This window comes from Alligator mississippiensis, chromosome 2 (assembly GCF_030867095.1).
Source record: "Alligator mississippiensis isolate rAllMis1 chromosome 2, rAllMis1, whole genome shotgun sequence".
Taxonomy (NCBI): Eukaryota; Metazoa; Chordata; order Crocodylia; family Alligatoridae; genus Alligator; species Alligator mississippiensis.
This window is the reverse complement of record NC_081825.1, coordinates 43,776,967-43,794,012: the sequence shown is the minus strand read 5'-3', so window position 1 is coordinate 43,794,012 and position 17,046 is coordinate 43,776,967. Positions and strand designations below refer to the sequence as shown.

At 42.6% G+C, this 17,046-nt stretch overlaps 1 protein-coding gene across 4 annotated transcripts in view; it reads right to left on the bottom strand.

Moving 5' to 3' along the window:
* The window catches only part of PCDH7 (protocadherin 7), a 415,654-nt gene that overhangs the window by 209,979 nt on the left and 188,629 nt on the right, over positions 1-17,046 (bottom strand). Inside the window, exon 2 of one of the 4 annotated variants that reach the window (XM_059721622.1) lies at positions 13,387-13,579. The exons of 1 other annotated variant lie outside the window; for it this stretch is intronic. In XM_059721622.1, coding sequence (XP_059577605.1) covers positions 13,387-13,579 — 193 coding nt within the window. Of the gene's footprint in view, positions 1-13,362; positions 13,580-17,046 lie in introns of all 4 variants that reach the window. 2 more of the 4 variants (XM_059721623.1, XM_019480387.2) reach the window with 2 other exon arrangements.

Sequence of the window (17,046 nt, the reverse complement as noted above, 5' to 3'; positions counted from 1 at the left end):
CCTGGATTTAAATCCTAACCCTGGTGAAGTCAATGGCAGAGCTCTCATTGACTTCAATAAGACCTGGAAGTCAATGGTAAAACTTGCATTGATTTCTCTGGGGCCAACATTTCACCCCTTGGCTCAATTCCCAGCTCAGCCATCAACTTGCAACTTGACATTGGGCAAATCACTTAACCTTCTGGTGCCTTAGCATTCCCATCTCTTGGTTTAGAATATTAATACTTACCCACCTCTGTGAATTGATTTGAAATTCAGGGAATCTGTTTAGATTTCAAGGTACTTGCAGCAGGGCCTTACTCTCTCACATGAACACACACACCCCTTTTTTTCTTTTCACCTGCCTTGTTCATCTCAATTAATCTCTTCAACTAACCTAATACCTCTTGTAGAAGTATCCCCCCTCTTCCCTTCCCTTCTATACTATATAAAATCATTTGTTCTGTCAGTCCTTACATGGCATCTTATGAAGTAATTCAATGCCTATGAAAGCTCATGCCTGTCTGAACTAGATAGTCTACAAAGTGCCACACTGCCCTACTATCTTCTTATCAGAGATCATTGTTAGGAAAGAATAGCTTTTTTTTCTTTTTCCTGAGCCTCCCTACTGCTTTTTCAGGAACCTTTCCTGAGGTTTGGCTGCATTTATTCCCACAGATTTTATTTTTACATACCCCCTATTTGTGCCTCCCCCCACCTCTCTTTCCTCCTGTCTCCATCACAAGGCCACAAGGGCCTCCTGGTCAACTTCCTCCTGGCTCTGGCCAAACTTACCGGCTACCAGGCCAGGAGGACAACCCTTGTTCTGCTTTTCTGTTACTCCTCTGCTCACGTCTCCAGGAAGAAGGGCAGAAAACAACAGGATGCAGTTCAACAAGGAGAAATGCAAAGTGCTGCACCTAGGGAGGAAAAATGTCCAGCACACCTACAGCCTAGGGAATGACCTGCTGGGTGGCACGGAGGTGGAAAGGGATCTTGGAGTCCTAGTGGACTCCAAGTTGAACATGAGCCGGCAGTGTGACGAAGCCATCAGAAAAGCCAATGGCACTTTATCGTGCATCAGCAGATGCATGACGAATAGGTCCAAGGAGGTGATACTTCCCCTCTATCGGGCATTGGTCAGACCGCAGTTGGAGTACTGCGTGCAATTCTGGGCGCCACACTTCAAGAAGGATGCGGATAACCTGGAGAGGGTACAGCGAAGGGCAACTCGTATGGTCAAGGGCCTGCAGACCAAGCCCTACGAGGAGAGACTAGAGAAACTGGACCTTTTCAGCCTCCGCAAGAGAAGGTTGAGAGGCGACCTTGTGGCTGCCTATAAGTTCATCACGGGGGCACAGAAGGGAATTGGTGAGGATTTATTCACCAAGGCGCCCCCGGGGGTTACAAGAAACAATGGCCACAAGCTAGCAGAGAGCAGATTTAGACTGGACATTAGGAAGAACTTCTTCACAGTTCGAGTGGCCAAGGTCTGGAACGGGCTCCCAAGGGAGGTGGTGCTCTCCCCTACCCTGGGGGTCTTCAAGAGGAGGTTAGACGAGTATCTAGCTGGGGTCATTTAGACCCAGCACTCTTTCCTGCTTATGCAGGGGGTCGGACTTGATGATCTATTGAGGTCCCTTCCGACCCTAACATCTATGAATCTATGAATCTATGAATAAGAGTTTCATTGAGTGGCTTCCACTGGCTCCTTGCACATGTTAGAGGGGCAGTGGGTACTGGCGAGTGTTCTTTGCTTGATGCATCTCCTTGGAACTCTCCTTATCAACCTGTGATCTTTACTCCTCCTCCTCCCAAGAATTATGTTGTTATGTCTCTAGTGGCCTCCTTATACAAACTACAAGGGGTGACTTGTAGGTTTCCTGGTGGGACAACAACAACAGGGCCCACTGTCCCTTTTATATATAAAATAAAAATGTTATATATTTTTCCTGCAGTGAAGCCAGTAATAGTGTAAAAAATTATGCAAGGCTGATAGAATTCTGTTCTGGAGCTCTGGTTAGTTTTAAAAGAAAATTGAGTAAACTTTGCTGAAGTGTTACTTAAAAATTATCTGATATTAATCTATTCTTCCTTCTGAATACCCTATAGGGATTTCTATATATATTTCACTTTTGAAGAGTTTTATAGGAAAAATCAGAAAGAAAAAAAATCATGGTTTAAATTTAGATGGAAATGATCCACTGGGATGCACAAAAAAGAGCTATTGTAAATAAAATAGGAAAGTAATACTGTATTTACTTGAATACAAGGTTAAGATTTTTTTCCCCATTTAACATGTCACTCATTTTTGGTTAGAATACAAGCAGGGGTGGCAGGCACTGTGACTCCATCTCTGACCCCAGACTCAAGGTTGGCATTGAAGCAACAGCCACTGTTTCCCTGCCACCTTTGCCCTCTGCAGCCTCTGACCTGAGCCACCTACCTTTGTAATTCCTGCCCCCATACGTGCTCTCAATCTCCTCCACTTCTATCACTGCTACCCTTTGGTTCTGGCTCTGGCCCCAGCTCTGCGCGTGTTCTAGCCTGGGGCAAAAAGAGCACATGGTTACTTCAGTTCCTGCCTGGCCACACAACTCTGGCCCCAGCTCCTAGGCTGGAGCTGCCACTCCCAAAACCACTGCTATGTGGCTAGGTGGGGGGAAGAGAAACCATATGCTCCATGCCCCAGGGTGTGGAAGGACCAGAGCTGGCCTGGGGAAGGCGGGGGGGAGAGGGAGGTGCAGAGGCTGTAGGGGGAAGAAATAGATGGGTGGGCAGGAAGCAGGGGAGGTCATGTCCAGATGAGCAAGCACGTGCTTGCTACAGCATCTCAAAGCAGTTGGAGATGTTGCAAGAGGTATGTTAAGAATGAAAAGATGTTACCTGTGCTATATATTTGCAGAGCAGACTCTAAATTTAATACCGCCAGAAGAAAAAAAGCAGCACTCCTGGAACAAGCTGGGAAACAACTGGAGGCTGGGTCCTCCAGAGACGCACCTGGCCAGAGCATCTCTGTAGCTGCCGTGTGCCCATGCTGTCTCAGCATGCTGCCTCAGTTTGCTGGGGCAAATAGGAGTGCGGCAAGGCTGCAATGGTGGATCAGACCCAGGCACTGTCCCAGGTAAATAGGGATGTGTGTGTGGGAAAGCTGGGTGTGGGTGTAGGGAGAACTGTGGGGGTGAGGGGACTGCTCAGGAGCGGTGGGTCCCTCACCCACCTCCCCACATGGCACACAGCCCCCCTAACCCCACCAAAAGCAGCAGCAGCAGCCATCAGGGTGCTCATGCCAGCTCCAAGCACAGACCAGCTTCTGGCATGACTGCTCCTGCATGAAGCTGGCCCAGCCTGACTGCACAGCTTCTGCCTGCGATGCCGGAAGCCATGGGTGACAGCAGGAGCTGACCCGGTTTTGTCTGAGAGCTTGCAGACTATGCCAGGCCTGCGCCATGTGCAGCCACTGGTCTGAGGTGGCACTACACTGCTAGGGTACTCTGTCAGGAGTTGGCATGAGCACACTGATGGCTGCTGCTATTGCTGCTGCTGGAGTACTGGATGTGCGCCATGCAGGGGGCCAGTGGGGGATCCACCCCTCGCATGCAGTCCTCTCACACCTACAGTCTCTCCACCCCTCCACACCTACAAACTTCCCCACAATCCACTCAGAAACCCCACACCCCCAAACCACTCCACAACCCCCCCACCCACATAGCCACCCACAAACTGCAGACCCACCCTCCCACACCACTCCCCTCACAAACCCCACATCCCCCCCGACAAATCTCATACCCTGCATGCCCAGCCATTTGGCAGGATGGGATAGGACCTGCTGATGGGAGCTGCAGCTGCAGGGGCAATTCCCACACTGCAGCCCTGCCCTGTGTCCACACTAGTGCTGGGACATGCAGTCCCAGCCTGTGGGGGCTCCTGGTCCCAGAAATCACTTGGGGAGGGGTGTGATGGGCTTGGGGGAAGGGTGGAGGTGGTAGCAGGTGCGTGTGTGTGTGTGTGTGTGAGAGAAAGAGAGAGAAAGAGAGAGAGAGAGAGAGAGCACGAGTGATGGGAATCAGGGGAGGGGGAAAGGTCCAGGTAGGAGAGGCCACTAGAGTTGGGCTTAGAGCCCCCCTGCTCCCCTAGAGCAGCTTGTGCAGGGGGAGGCTTGGCCTTGCCCAGCCCAGTCCCTGAGCCCGAGTCAAGGGCTTCCCAGGAATGGCATAGGGATCACTGGGGCCTGGGCACAGGCACAGGGAGCAGAACAGCAAGGGCTGGCACTGCTCAGAGTCACAAAGCAGCGCATGATACAGCTGAAGCTGGACTTGTGTCCTGGTGCTGGGATGGAACTGTTGCAGGAGGGAGTTAATGATGGCAGGCAGGGGCTATGGGTCAGGTGTGAGGGGCATTGGCGGGGCTGTGGGTTGGCAATGAGGGGCAAGGGCAGAGGCAGGGCACCAGCTTGTCAGTGCTGCTTAGCTCTCCACATCATGATGATTAAAGGGGGCAGGGGCAGCTCTGATTTTTCTATGACCAAAAACCCAAAAGCAAGCATCAAAGTGTATAGATATTTAGAACTTATAATTTATTATGATAATAGTGGCACTGGTAGGCTTCCAAATTGCTTTAAACTTGTAAATATATCAATAAAACATTGCTGAACTGATCTCTTTATATATATTGGCATTTAATTTTAATTGTGGAAGAACACAGATTTTGGGTATTTTAATGAGAGAATTTAGGTTTTCTTAATGAGAGAATTTGCAATTTTTTAAGAGGGAACACCAGGATCCATGCTGGTGAGGTAAGTGGTGGGACTCAGCAGAGGAGCCTACCCAGGTCCAGCAGTGGGGACATAGCTGGAGGGCAGAGAAGGTGGCTGACCTCTTGGCCATTTGGGGCCAGGAGGACATGCTTCAACAGTTCAAAGCAGACCACCACAACAAGACATAGCTGCCCAGATGGCAGAGCGGGGACACCAGAAGACATGACAGTAGTGCCACCCAAAGGCCAACTGTGCAGCCAAAGCCCACTGCAGCTGGCCCAGAGGTGCAGGAGGCTCTGATGCAGTGCCCATGCCACAGCCCAGGGAACCATGCAGTCCCTGTCTGGGTCTGGCAGGTGTGCAGCCATGGGGTCGCAGGTCCATGGGGGCAGAAGCTGTTGCAAGTGAGTGGCAGCAGGCGGGTGCAGGGGTCACTCTAGGTTAGGGCTGTTTCATAATTCCAGCTGGCACAAGGGGCTAGTGTCCCCAGATACCAATTGACTGGGCCTCAGAAACTCCTCAGGGCAGCTTAGCCTCTAGCTCCCCCTGGCTGAAGATCCTAGAGGAGTTGGGCAGGGTCAGTTTGCCCCAAGTGGCACAATTTGCCCCACATCAAAGTGCATGTTGAGGCACGTGTTGAGACACAAAATCTCCGGCACAAATTTGTGTCACTGCTATTTGAGCTGATGCAACCACACATGCCTACATGTGTGGATGCACCCATTGGGTGCATCCCCATGAGCACGCACATGCAGGGCGCATGTTTCCCATAGGACACATATTTGTGCCACTACTATTTGTCCCCAGGTACCTCCCCTGCACACATGCTTCAGGATGCAGCAAAGTGACCTGGGTGAGATAGGGGAGACTGGAGTCAGTACCTGTGCTCACCCCAGCAGCCTTACCTGAAGTTTGGGGGGACTGCCAGGGCAGCAGTGGCACTGAGCCAGCTGCTCACAGCCTGACAGATCATATTGCCATTCTGGCAGCATACACTGCTGACTCATGCACCATGCCCCTTTTTTCAGCATCATTTTTTCTGACACCAGGATGTTCCCTTGTAAAAAAAACAGCCACCACACTGATAATTAGGGCAGTGAATGGGTGAATTTGTTTGTGGAACTGCAAACCACTTGTGCACACCTGTGCAGACATGCCCAATATGGCTGCATTTGGTCCTTTGTTTTGCTTTATGCATATGAAGTACAGTATAAACGGATGGAACTAGAAAAGGTATGTATAACAATAACCTTAAGATACAATACCTGTGCTAGTTATCCCCATTCCAAAAATATATTTTCTTATTAGCATATTTCTGTATTACTATCATAACCTTATACAATATCACAGTACTAATATTCCTGGACTACTAGTATTACTGGATTATAAAATGAGTATTATTTTTCCTTATTTTCGGTGTAAAAAAATAATTCACAATAGACATATTAAGGATATTACTATCTGCTGATTGATTATATATTCTCTAGTTAAGAACATAATAGAAGTCTCAGGCGGAATGTGGGGGGAGGAGAGGATTTAAAAGATAAAATAAATAAATAAATAAATAAAGGAAATATGTCTATGTTTGGGCAAATGGATTCGCTGGATTCCATGCAATTATAATAGTATAATAAATATCTTTTCAATTAGAAAACTTCACAACCTTTTCTCTTTCTATCAGAAAGGCTTTTCTTGTTCAAAAAACCCCCCAGGTCTTATCAGAATATCTCATTCTTAGAATTAAACTATTTCTGGGCTTAAAGTCTATCACTGGATGTATAACTGATATAAACCATTGCGTGGAAGGTTTTTATAGCAAACATAAGAATTCTTTCTCAATCAATGAAAAGACAATATGACAATCCATGAAGCCTTCCGGTTGTTGGTGGTGTGGGGTGTGTGTGTGTGTGATACTTAAGGAAAACCTAGCAGATATAATAGCTTTGCCTTGACAGAAAAGTCAAAGAAAATATGCATTCTTACTAGGCAGAGCTGTAATTACTGCATTTGTATAGCAGCTGAACTGTAATTCAGAATAGATCTACTCCTGAAAATCTTAACAGTTTTATGAACTGCTCACATGTAGAAGGGTTTTTTCAGGATCAAGTCCTAAAATAAAACTACTGATAAATAATTACAACCTGAGAGAACCAGGACAGCTGCAAGTAATGCAAACTGCAAATGTACAACAGCTCGTAGAAGAAGTCCATGATTATTTATTTGCCCTGCGTCATTTGTACTTGAAAATACTTAACCTTGGTTTTCAGCAATATTAATCTACTATTAATATCTCTATTGTAAAGATCTGCAGAAAATAGATTTTCAAAATATAAAACTGCATATAGCTACATGCTTCCACTTTTATTCACATTTAGTTTTGTATTTAATGAAGCAGACCGATACACCCTGTAATGATAGCAGACTGCTACTAAATGATCAACACTGAATTGCACTTAGAGATTTTTTTTTGGTAAAATGAAACCCTGTAATGATTTATATTTGGAAAGGAAAAAGAAAAAAAAACAACAAAAAAAAACCCAGCTCAGCTTTTTTGCCATGTCCCTCTTAGAACTGCTTTTTGTGGGTTTTTTTCAATTGCCACCTACTATTTGTCAACTAGGATCTTAATTTGAAATTCGTGTGGGTAAAATAATGTGCAATCAAATTATATTAATATAACTAAACAAGTTTTCTTTCTTTTCCTTTAATTAGTCAGCTGTCAACTGGAGCACAATTTACCTGCTGTTTCCTTGCTCCTCCTGGAGGGAGAAAATTGTCCAGCAACTAAACCACAAGCTAAAGTCAGTTCTCTTCCAAGTTCTGCTACTTGATATCATGTGTGATAAAGTCACAGACACTTCTTCGCTTCAGGTTTGCCTTATATAAGATAATGAGTGTAAATAAGTTCTTTATTTTCATCTATAGGTTTAAGAACCCCTTATAGAGATGGATAATTACTATCCTCCACCCCTTGTAGATTGATGGTGAAGTTACATGTTACACTTAGACCATACTAAAGGCACTTAAAATGTGAGTGTCTATATAATGAAGCTCATTAATTCATGCTAAGTGTCCTCTGAACATTTCAAAGTGATGCCACTTTAGGGGAGAGTTAACTGTGGGTTGTGATATCTAGGTCATCTTAGGGTAACTTCAGTCTTCTCCACAAAGATAAAATAAGCAGTCTCCCTGCGTCCTGGGATGCACAGCTCCCAGGCCACCCCTCTGACCAAGAACAGGGATAGAACCCATGTGTGTCCCTGCTCCTAGCTACACCCCTGCTTGCCATCTAGTGGCAAGTCAGCACCGTGCTGGAAAAAAATGGTATTAGCCCTTAACATTTGACTGCTCATAGCACATTCTAATTTTAACATTGCTTAAAATTCTACAGATTTAGTATGGACTAAGTGTAATGTGTACTTCACTCTAAGTAATGAGACACATTTTAATTTGAACTATATCTTCACTGCAGTCCAGACCTGTATCAGTAATTGAAACTTGTTAAATATAGCTGAACAAGCTTTAAACTAGCTAGTTCATCTACTAAAACTAGTTAAGTCCCACCCAGGATCTTGATACCAGTATTGTGTCTGGTACATAACTCTAGGTAACCTGGAGAGGAGAGGAGAGGAGAGGAGAGGGACTAGAATGTGTTTAAATTGCTCGTTCTAATTATCTACTTTGAAAAAGACTCAGGCACCATTATAAATAAATAAATAAAAAGCTTTGACCTGATGATAAGTTGTGTAGTAACTGAGATAGAAAATAATACCAAAAATATTGTAATGACCTCACCTGGACTTCAGTTATGATCACACCTTCTCAGAAAACACGTGATAGAAATTACGGACGTTTAGAGACAGTAAACAAACGTTAAGGGAAAATAATAAGAATATGAATGTATAATCCAGAGAGGGGATATATGAAGAAAAAGTTTAAAAGTATACAGCTAAAGAATAGTATTAAAAAGTAAACTGAATATTTCTATTTACTTTTTCTCATAATACAACAACTACAGGTTGTCAGTGAAACCAAAGAAAACAAGTTAAAACTGATAAAGAAAGGAAGGAAGGAGGACTTTTTATACAGCTGATGATTAACCTGTGGAATTCAGTGCTACAAGAAGCCACTAGTTTAAGTAGGATTCATAAAAGGGCACATTTGCATGAAGAGAAAATCCACAATTGCATTAAACAGGCAAAATGTATTTTTTAGAAAAATCATAATTTAGGGCACAAGCCAACTGTTAACTACAGAGGCCAGGAAGAAACATTATGCTATAATTGTCCCCTTATGTGTTTGTTTGTTTTTTTTTTGTATCTTCCTTTGAAATAACTGTTTCCAGTCACTGTTAAATACTGAAGACTGTTAAACAGAACAGGGATCTGTTCCAGTATGACAATGCCTATATTTCTAAATTGAAAAGTCAAAATGTAAAGGAAAAAGTTCTCAAGGGGAAAAAAAAACCTGTAATTTACATTATAATACTACCTTTATATGGCAATATTAGAGAAACAATTAATGCACATTAAACAAGACCCTGCCTTCTGCACAAGTGACTGGGTTTTCTTTAATGTAACCTGCAAGGCCAAGCATGGGGAAAGATTTAGAAATCTTCTGGTTCTGCAGATTTTACTAATTAATAGATCTTTTCCTACTGCATTTTTCATAATCTTCTAACGTTTCATTTTTTCTCTAACATCTGATACCAGGGCTAATAATGTGAAAGAGACTATAGTCTAGATCTGACCTTCACATACACTGGTAATATACCATACTGCTTATTCTAAGAGAACCAGCCCACTTGCCCTATTGTTTTACTTCTGTGGAAAGAGACATCTAAGGAACAAACTTAGGAAACTGAATTTCATTATCCATATTTACTCTGGTTGTAGTACGCTCGGCCTTCTTTCATTTGTTATAACAAGCAAGGTGCATTGTTTTCATTAGTCTTTCTAGCTAGCACATAGAATGCATCAAAGGTTACAGAAGGTTCTATGTTATTGTGCTGAAAATTATCTTTTCAAACTTTAAAATGAACGTAAATCCAAAGCAATTAGTTATAACGGCATTGTTTCATACTGGTTGAAATTAAATGGTAAATATTTGAGGTAATAACAATTAAGGACTAAGATAGCTTTCAAAATGCTGTTTCCATGGAAAATCCAAATGAAAATCCAATACAAATTCTGATTAAAACCTAACCAAGCAAAACACTGCAGATTACCTAGATTCCAATTAAATGTGACAAATGAACACTTGACAGGTTTCAATTCCAATTCTATTTATGTCAGAATGATCCATTAATATTGAAGATTAAATTACCCGAATTTGAGCAATACAATTGCACTATATAGCTAGACAAGTGGACTTAAAACTTGGATCAGAGAAAACTCTCATTCAAATGTCAAATGCTACATATACAAAGAACCAAAAGTGCATTCCATCTTCTCCTGTCATTAGCCATAGACCAGCACTAAGAAAAATTACTAGAGGCAGATGACATGGCACTATCAAAATCCTGTATTTAACAAGTGACAGCAGAACCTAAAAATCTGTAGAGGATCATTTTAATCACAATGTCACCCATTTTTCAGGGGGCTCAGTTCAAGATTTGTGATTATAAAAGAAATTCTCCATTACTACCTGCAAGTCTTGAATTCTTCCTATTGAGACTTTTCAATTGTGACAGTCTTTTGTCAATTACCATATTTTCTCACATACAACCAACATCTTCCCCCAAAACTAGCTGGTGAAAACTGGGGTGTGCATTCTGCAAGAAAAATGGATTGCCATAGGCTCAGACATTTAGTGGTTAGGTGGCGCATCTACAGAAGACACTAAAAGCACAGCAGACTAATTCTACTTCACATCAGTGTGTCATGGTGTGCCATGCTAATGCACAGAAGAATTAGTCTACTGTGCAATAGCCTCACAAAAAACCATGTGACAGGACTACTGTGCAATAGCATTGGTCACTGTGCATTCAGTTAATACATGTTATTACTGGTACTAAACAAAATATGCAGTAACAACAGCTAATTAATGAAAGGGTAGATGAACCCAGGGAGAAGCAGCAGCATTCACTGCCACAGTTTTGGGAACAACAGCAGTTAATGCTGCCACCAGTCCCTCACCAACACATTTCCAGACCATGGCTGGATGACATGTCCTTGTGTGCTGGATTAGGCCAGGGTGTGGGACTGGTCTGGTCCTAAACCCAGCACTCAGACCAAGACCGAGAGCACGGCCCTGGACCCAACACCCAGGCACAGCACGAGTCCAGACCTGATGCACGGTGTCAGACCCGGCATGCGACCCTGAAACCCATGTGGGGTTGAAATGGGTGTCCCTAGACCCAGCACACCAGGTTGGTCCACAGACCCCATCAGGTGCACAGGGCTGCTGGCATGCTAGGGAGCAGACTTGGCTCCCTGCCTGTTGCTACTTAGTTTCAAAACAAATTGTTTTTCATGCTGCCTTTCAAAATCAAGATGCATATTATTTATGGGGATGTGCTGTATCTGAGAAAATAGGGTAATTGAATATAATTCTAGTTTCCCCACAAACTCTAGAATGTAAGCACACTAATCTATTTTATTTTTGAAAATGCTTAACAACTGAAACATACCATCTTTCCCATGTCGTTGGTATAAGAGCTGTCCCATTACTGACTTATAAAACACAGCTGTACAGTTTGTCTAAGTTGTGTGCATTGCTTTCTATGTTTTGGATATCAAAACATTTTTTTAAGAGTTGCAAACTGATAAAAATATACCTGAACAGTACCTGCCTTTACTATACTGTGTACACTACATATAGCCAGAGCTTATGTTTATTTTTTAGCACTAAATTTCACCATAAAAGTTTTAAAAATCACAATTCAGAGAAGTCACTTAAATGCCTTCATCTTTTTTTCAATACCACACATATCCCCATGCCTGAAAATGAATTTTGTATAGAAATATAATATATACGCATGTGCCCATGCACACATACACATACATATACACACACACATCTGGACAAATAATTTAACATAAAATAATTATGGTTTACATTTTTTGCTCAGTTCTTTGTATGACTTTAAATGGCCATGTATTATTGAAATGCAGACCTTCAGCAAATACAGACTTGCTGCAGCCATTTCTATTCATATACATTAGATCTGTGAATTTCCTGACCGCAGAGAATGATCTGATTTTTAGGTCAGTGGGCATGTGCACATGAGACACTACATTGATGTAGTGATGAGCTACAGCAACATAGCGCTGACAGGCACTAACTGTGATGCTGCCGCTACTGCGCAATAGGGTCGAAAGCAACCCATGCACTGCTGGGACTGTGCAATACCAGCAGGTACTGCACAGTCATTTGGTACTTTCCTTTTCAAGTACTAAATGACTGCTCAGTACCAACTGTACAGTCAGGGGCACATGGAGATGAGCCCAGTATATCTGTTTCAGGGATACAAACAAAAACTGCTATTAGCTACTCATGTAGTCTCTGAAAGAAGCGAAAAGGATGTGTAAAACCACACCAGAGCATTAAATCTATACCAAGTTTAAGAATGTAAAGATAGATCATCCTTCCCATATACACAGCTATATAAAATTTATCAGCAAACCCATTGTTTCACTGATCATCATCAACCTGTACACTTTAACATGTAGTACTCTGCTTTATGGTTTATGGGCACAATCCAAAGCCATTGAAATCAATGCTCTTGGATTTCAAAAGATGTTAGATCAGGGCTAGTCAATGGAGGACAGTAAGTCATTTAAAATTTGTCACAAACATAAAGAGTGTTTTTTCAAGCCCCCCGCCCTCTTTTTTTTTTTTTTTTTACCAAGATGCAACATTTTTTAGGTCTTAGGTACAAAGAAACTCCTAGTTTTAGGCACAAAATCCCCCTCACATTTATTAAATATTAAATAACCATAATTTTGTAATTCCTGGAGAATTACTCATACTGCAAATCAGGGTGCATTTTTTTATTCCTGTATAAATGAACCCTGAATTTAAGTGAGATGTTCTGAAGGTGTTTTCCACAATAAATTGTGAAGCAAAAGAAAAAAAAAGAAACCAGTGCTGCTCTTTGCTAAATAATTCAACATGGAACTGAAACTTGGTATTGTTTAGAAAACATTTTACATAATATTAGGAGAATGGGAAGACTATATAAGGGGGTTTTAAATTCTTATGTTATTTTTATTGATGCTGCACAACCTCAATTTCAGGAAAACTTCATAAGCAGCAGTTTCATGACCAGATAGGATGAAGAAAAGTAGAACAGAAGTCCCTCTTCAGTAAAATGTAATTGCTTCATCCCAGCCTCTGCGCTGGTATTAAAAAAATATATTTATTGGTCTCAGCAATGTAGTTTTAAATTAATATAAAATAACATAAAATAAAATAAGAAAAAAGAGTAGGGAAAAAGCTGCTGATTTTATCTGTAAGGTTATAATCCATTATTTTGTATAGCTATGTTTAGCAAACGTTGCCATTTAAAACAATTATAATTTAAACTAGTTTATTTATTTATTTATTTTGGACTGACCTTTCCATGTCTACTTATTATTGCTTGCTAGTGTGATTATGTGTGTGGATGTTGTGTTTGCCCCTACCATTTTCCATATGCTCTGCCTCACCAACACTGCCATCCGGCGTAGTCCTTTCGTAGTTGTCCTCTGGGAGTGGAAGGGCACCCAGTCTTGGCCCTGATGAACTCTTACTGCTTGGTGTTTCTGACTCCTCCAGACCGCTGTCATAGCAACTCTGCAATGACCCTTGATGTGGGTCCTGAGGCTGACTCACAACAGAAAACGTCACTCTACGAAATGGCTGCAAGAGAAAAGATTCTGAATGTCACTGAAAAGTTAGGTCTTTAAACAAGTGATTCTCAAAACATGACTTAAACAGAGAAATATCTTAACAATTACTATTTAAGAAAAAAAAACTATAAAGTTTTGTCCGACTTTAAGCAAAGCGTATAATTTTTAGAAAGATATTTTATGAGAAATTCTATGTATTTTTCAGTGGGAAACACTCTCAAGTACCTTCATGCAGTCTATCAAACTCCTTTCAGAAAATAAATACGTTAGCAAATAGAAAAAATCTGGTGTGTGTGTGTTTTCAGTGGGAAACACACATACACATACGTACATACACACACACGCACACACACATACATCACACACACACACACACACATACATCACACACACACACAAGATGCATAATTTTGTATACTTTCTTTCTTCCTAAGATAAGTTTTTTCAAAGAGTTTATGAAACACTGCATGGAGGCATTTGAAAATCTGTGTACATGTGCACACGTGTGTATTTCACCCTAAACTGACTAGGGCTAACACCATGACACGCAGACCTTTTTAAAAATAATCAATATCTGGTTTTGAAAGACAGCCCTCTTAAGAAAGATAAAAAATGTTCACTTTCTTAGTTCTGTTGCAATAGAAGTTAATACCTTGAGATTGGGTGTGTTGCCAGCTGATTTAATAAAGCCTTTAAAATACCACAGACACAGTTGACACCACATGCTTTCACTGCAGCCATGCAAACATTGATTGCTATGGATTTGTGCTCATTCAGAACATCAAGTATCACAGAACAAATCACTGTGGCTCTAAAAAGTTAATATTTTAACTCTACCACCCAAGAGTATTCCACAAAGTGGAAGAGATCTATCCTCCACATTTAAAGGACACTGAATGTACTGTGTTTATCCAAAACGGGGCAAGGTACTATGTTAACATTGAAACAAACTAAACATTATAGTTCATTTTCATAACATTTAATAAGATTTAGATTCTAGGTTAAATCAGTTGTAAGAAACAACAAACAGTAATAATATATTTTAATTTGCTATTAACAAACTGCATTTTCAGTCTATGATCAAATTTACAAAAACAGAAAATTACCAGACATTCTAATCTCTAATCCACTTGTGCCAGGCATCTGATTGCTCTTAGCTATCATCATCTTAGCACTAACACCGACATTATCACTTAGGATCTTCAAAGCATTATGCAAACAGTACCACAATAAGATGTTATGTGTGCCTAGGGAAATCATATTGTTTTAAAAAAAAATCTGGGATGGGGGTAAGGAAATCTGGAGGTGGCGGGAGATGGTGGTATGCATGCACATGCACGCACGCACACACACACACACACACGTGCGTGCGCGCATCCACACCTTCCTCCCCATGCAGACACACAGATGCAGACACCAGAGTCCTATCCAGCGCATTTGCATGTGAGGGCACCGAACTCATCCAGACTTGAATCCATGGTGATGAAAAAACAGGGTGGGGAGAGACAGCACAGAGACCAATGGCTGGGCTCCTTCCCCCATGCACAGAGGCTGGACCTAATTGGACATGGCTCCTGTGCACAGCCCCCGCAGACTCCACCAGCCCATGCTGCACAGCCACACAGTGCCACTCTCCACCACTGGTCACTGCCCAGAACCACCATATGTAGCCTGGGCCTTGGCAGCAGGCTCAGCAGCATGGCACAAGGCTGCCAGCAGCTGGTGACTATCCTGGCTCACCCTATGCAGCTGCCTTGGCCCTAGCCTCAGTCCTTTCCCCCAGCCTGCAACACCTACACTGATCCCCACCCCAGGCAGGAGGAGCAGTGCTCGGTCTAGCCTGCCTCCTAAGCCACCAGCTGCTGCTCAGGAGGACTCGGGCCAGGCACATGTGGGCAGGGTGGTGCCAATCTGGGAGTTTTGCTTCATTTTTCATCAACCAGCTGGAATGTCAGGACAGCCTATGCAATCCGGGACTGTCCTGGCCAAACCAGGACATGTCAGGCAGGTTTACCATATGTCCGGGTTTTCCCAGGCATGCCCTATTTTTTGGATCTCTGCGCTGTGTCCAGGCAGATTTTTAAAATAAGAACAAATGTCCAGGTTCTTTGCTCTCCCAGACTGGCTGCTTGGGGTTGGGAAATTGGCTCCCCGGGGTCATGTGTTCCTCACATGAGCTGCAGCAAGCCAGGTAAACACAGAGAGAGAGAGAGAGAGAGAGAGAGAGAGAGAGTGCATGTGCAATTCAGGAGCTGCTTGGTGAGCAGGACTGTGGGGGGGTGGGGGGGGGCAGAGGTCTGTGGGCTGGGATTGAGTGGCACCAGCAGAGCTGGAGAGCCGAGGGCTGCAGGTCGGGAGGGGCACCAGCAGGGCTGGCAGGGGCTGTGGATAGGAAGCAAGCGGCACCACCAGGGCACTAGCAGCGCCAGGGTACTGCTGTTTGGGAGTGAGAGTCAGCAGCAGGGCTGGGGTGGGGGGGCATGGTTTGTCAGTGAGGGGCAACAGAATGGGCAGGGCAGGGCAGGGCAGTGGCATGTCATTGCCTCCCTGCCCACCCCTCCATGACAGGTGGACCTGGAAATATAGTATAGAAATATAGTAACCCTAGACGTGTGGTCACCCTATGTAAGGTTAGAAGTAGGAATATGTTGGACTACTCTTACTATTCCTTAGTATTCAATAGTAAACTATTCATACAATTCATTCCATCCAGGATGAGCACACACTAACTGCAGAGACTTCCTCAGCCTGACTGAGGGTTTTTAAACCTGAAAGCTTGCTATAATTTTTTCCCCCAACTATTTAAATTGGTCTAATAAAAAAGTAGATGTTTTCTGTGTTCTTGGCATTCCTTGTCCGTCCATTCTAATATGACTATTTTCAAGCAATAGGAGATATTCTTAAGCACAAGCAAGCATGTATTCTACAGAAAGTTAAGGCTAAGCAAGTTCAATAACATTAATTATTCTCATTACATTGACAGAACTCAAGGCTATTTCAACTGTTCTGACATAGTTGCTATATTCCTTTTATCACATTATTACCACGTAAGGTGACTGACCACCTTTCTTGATTTCATGAGAGGAGATATTTCTGTTTTAGAAATATGAGCACGTTATTTCCTGAATATGTTACAGTTACTAGTACATTCCAAGTGGCTCCCTGCTAAGATCCAGGGTATGGCTCAGTTTTATTAAAAGGGGAGGGAGGGAAGCCTATGAGTGTTATGGAAGTTTTCAGAGCAATTAGCTCCAAAAATCAAAATGCAGAACACACTAAAAATAAAACTATTTAGCAATTTAAACTTTTCTTCCTTTATACACAACTGACAAATTCCCGATGGCTCTAAGACAATATGAACAGCAAAAGTGTCAGCAAAAAATAATAAAAATAATGCTCAAAGCTAAAATGTTCAGACATCAAAACATTTTTAAAATAAGATTCCAAACGGATGTAGAAAGTTGACTGTGTAGCCTG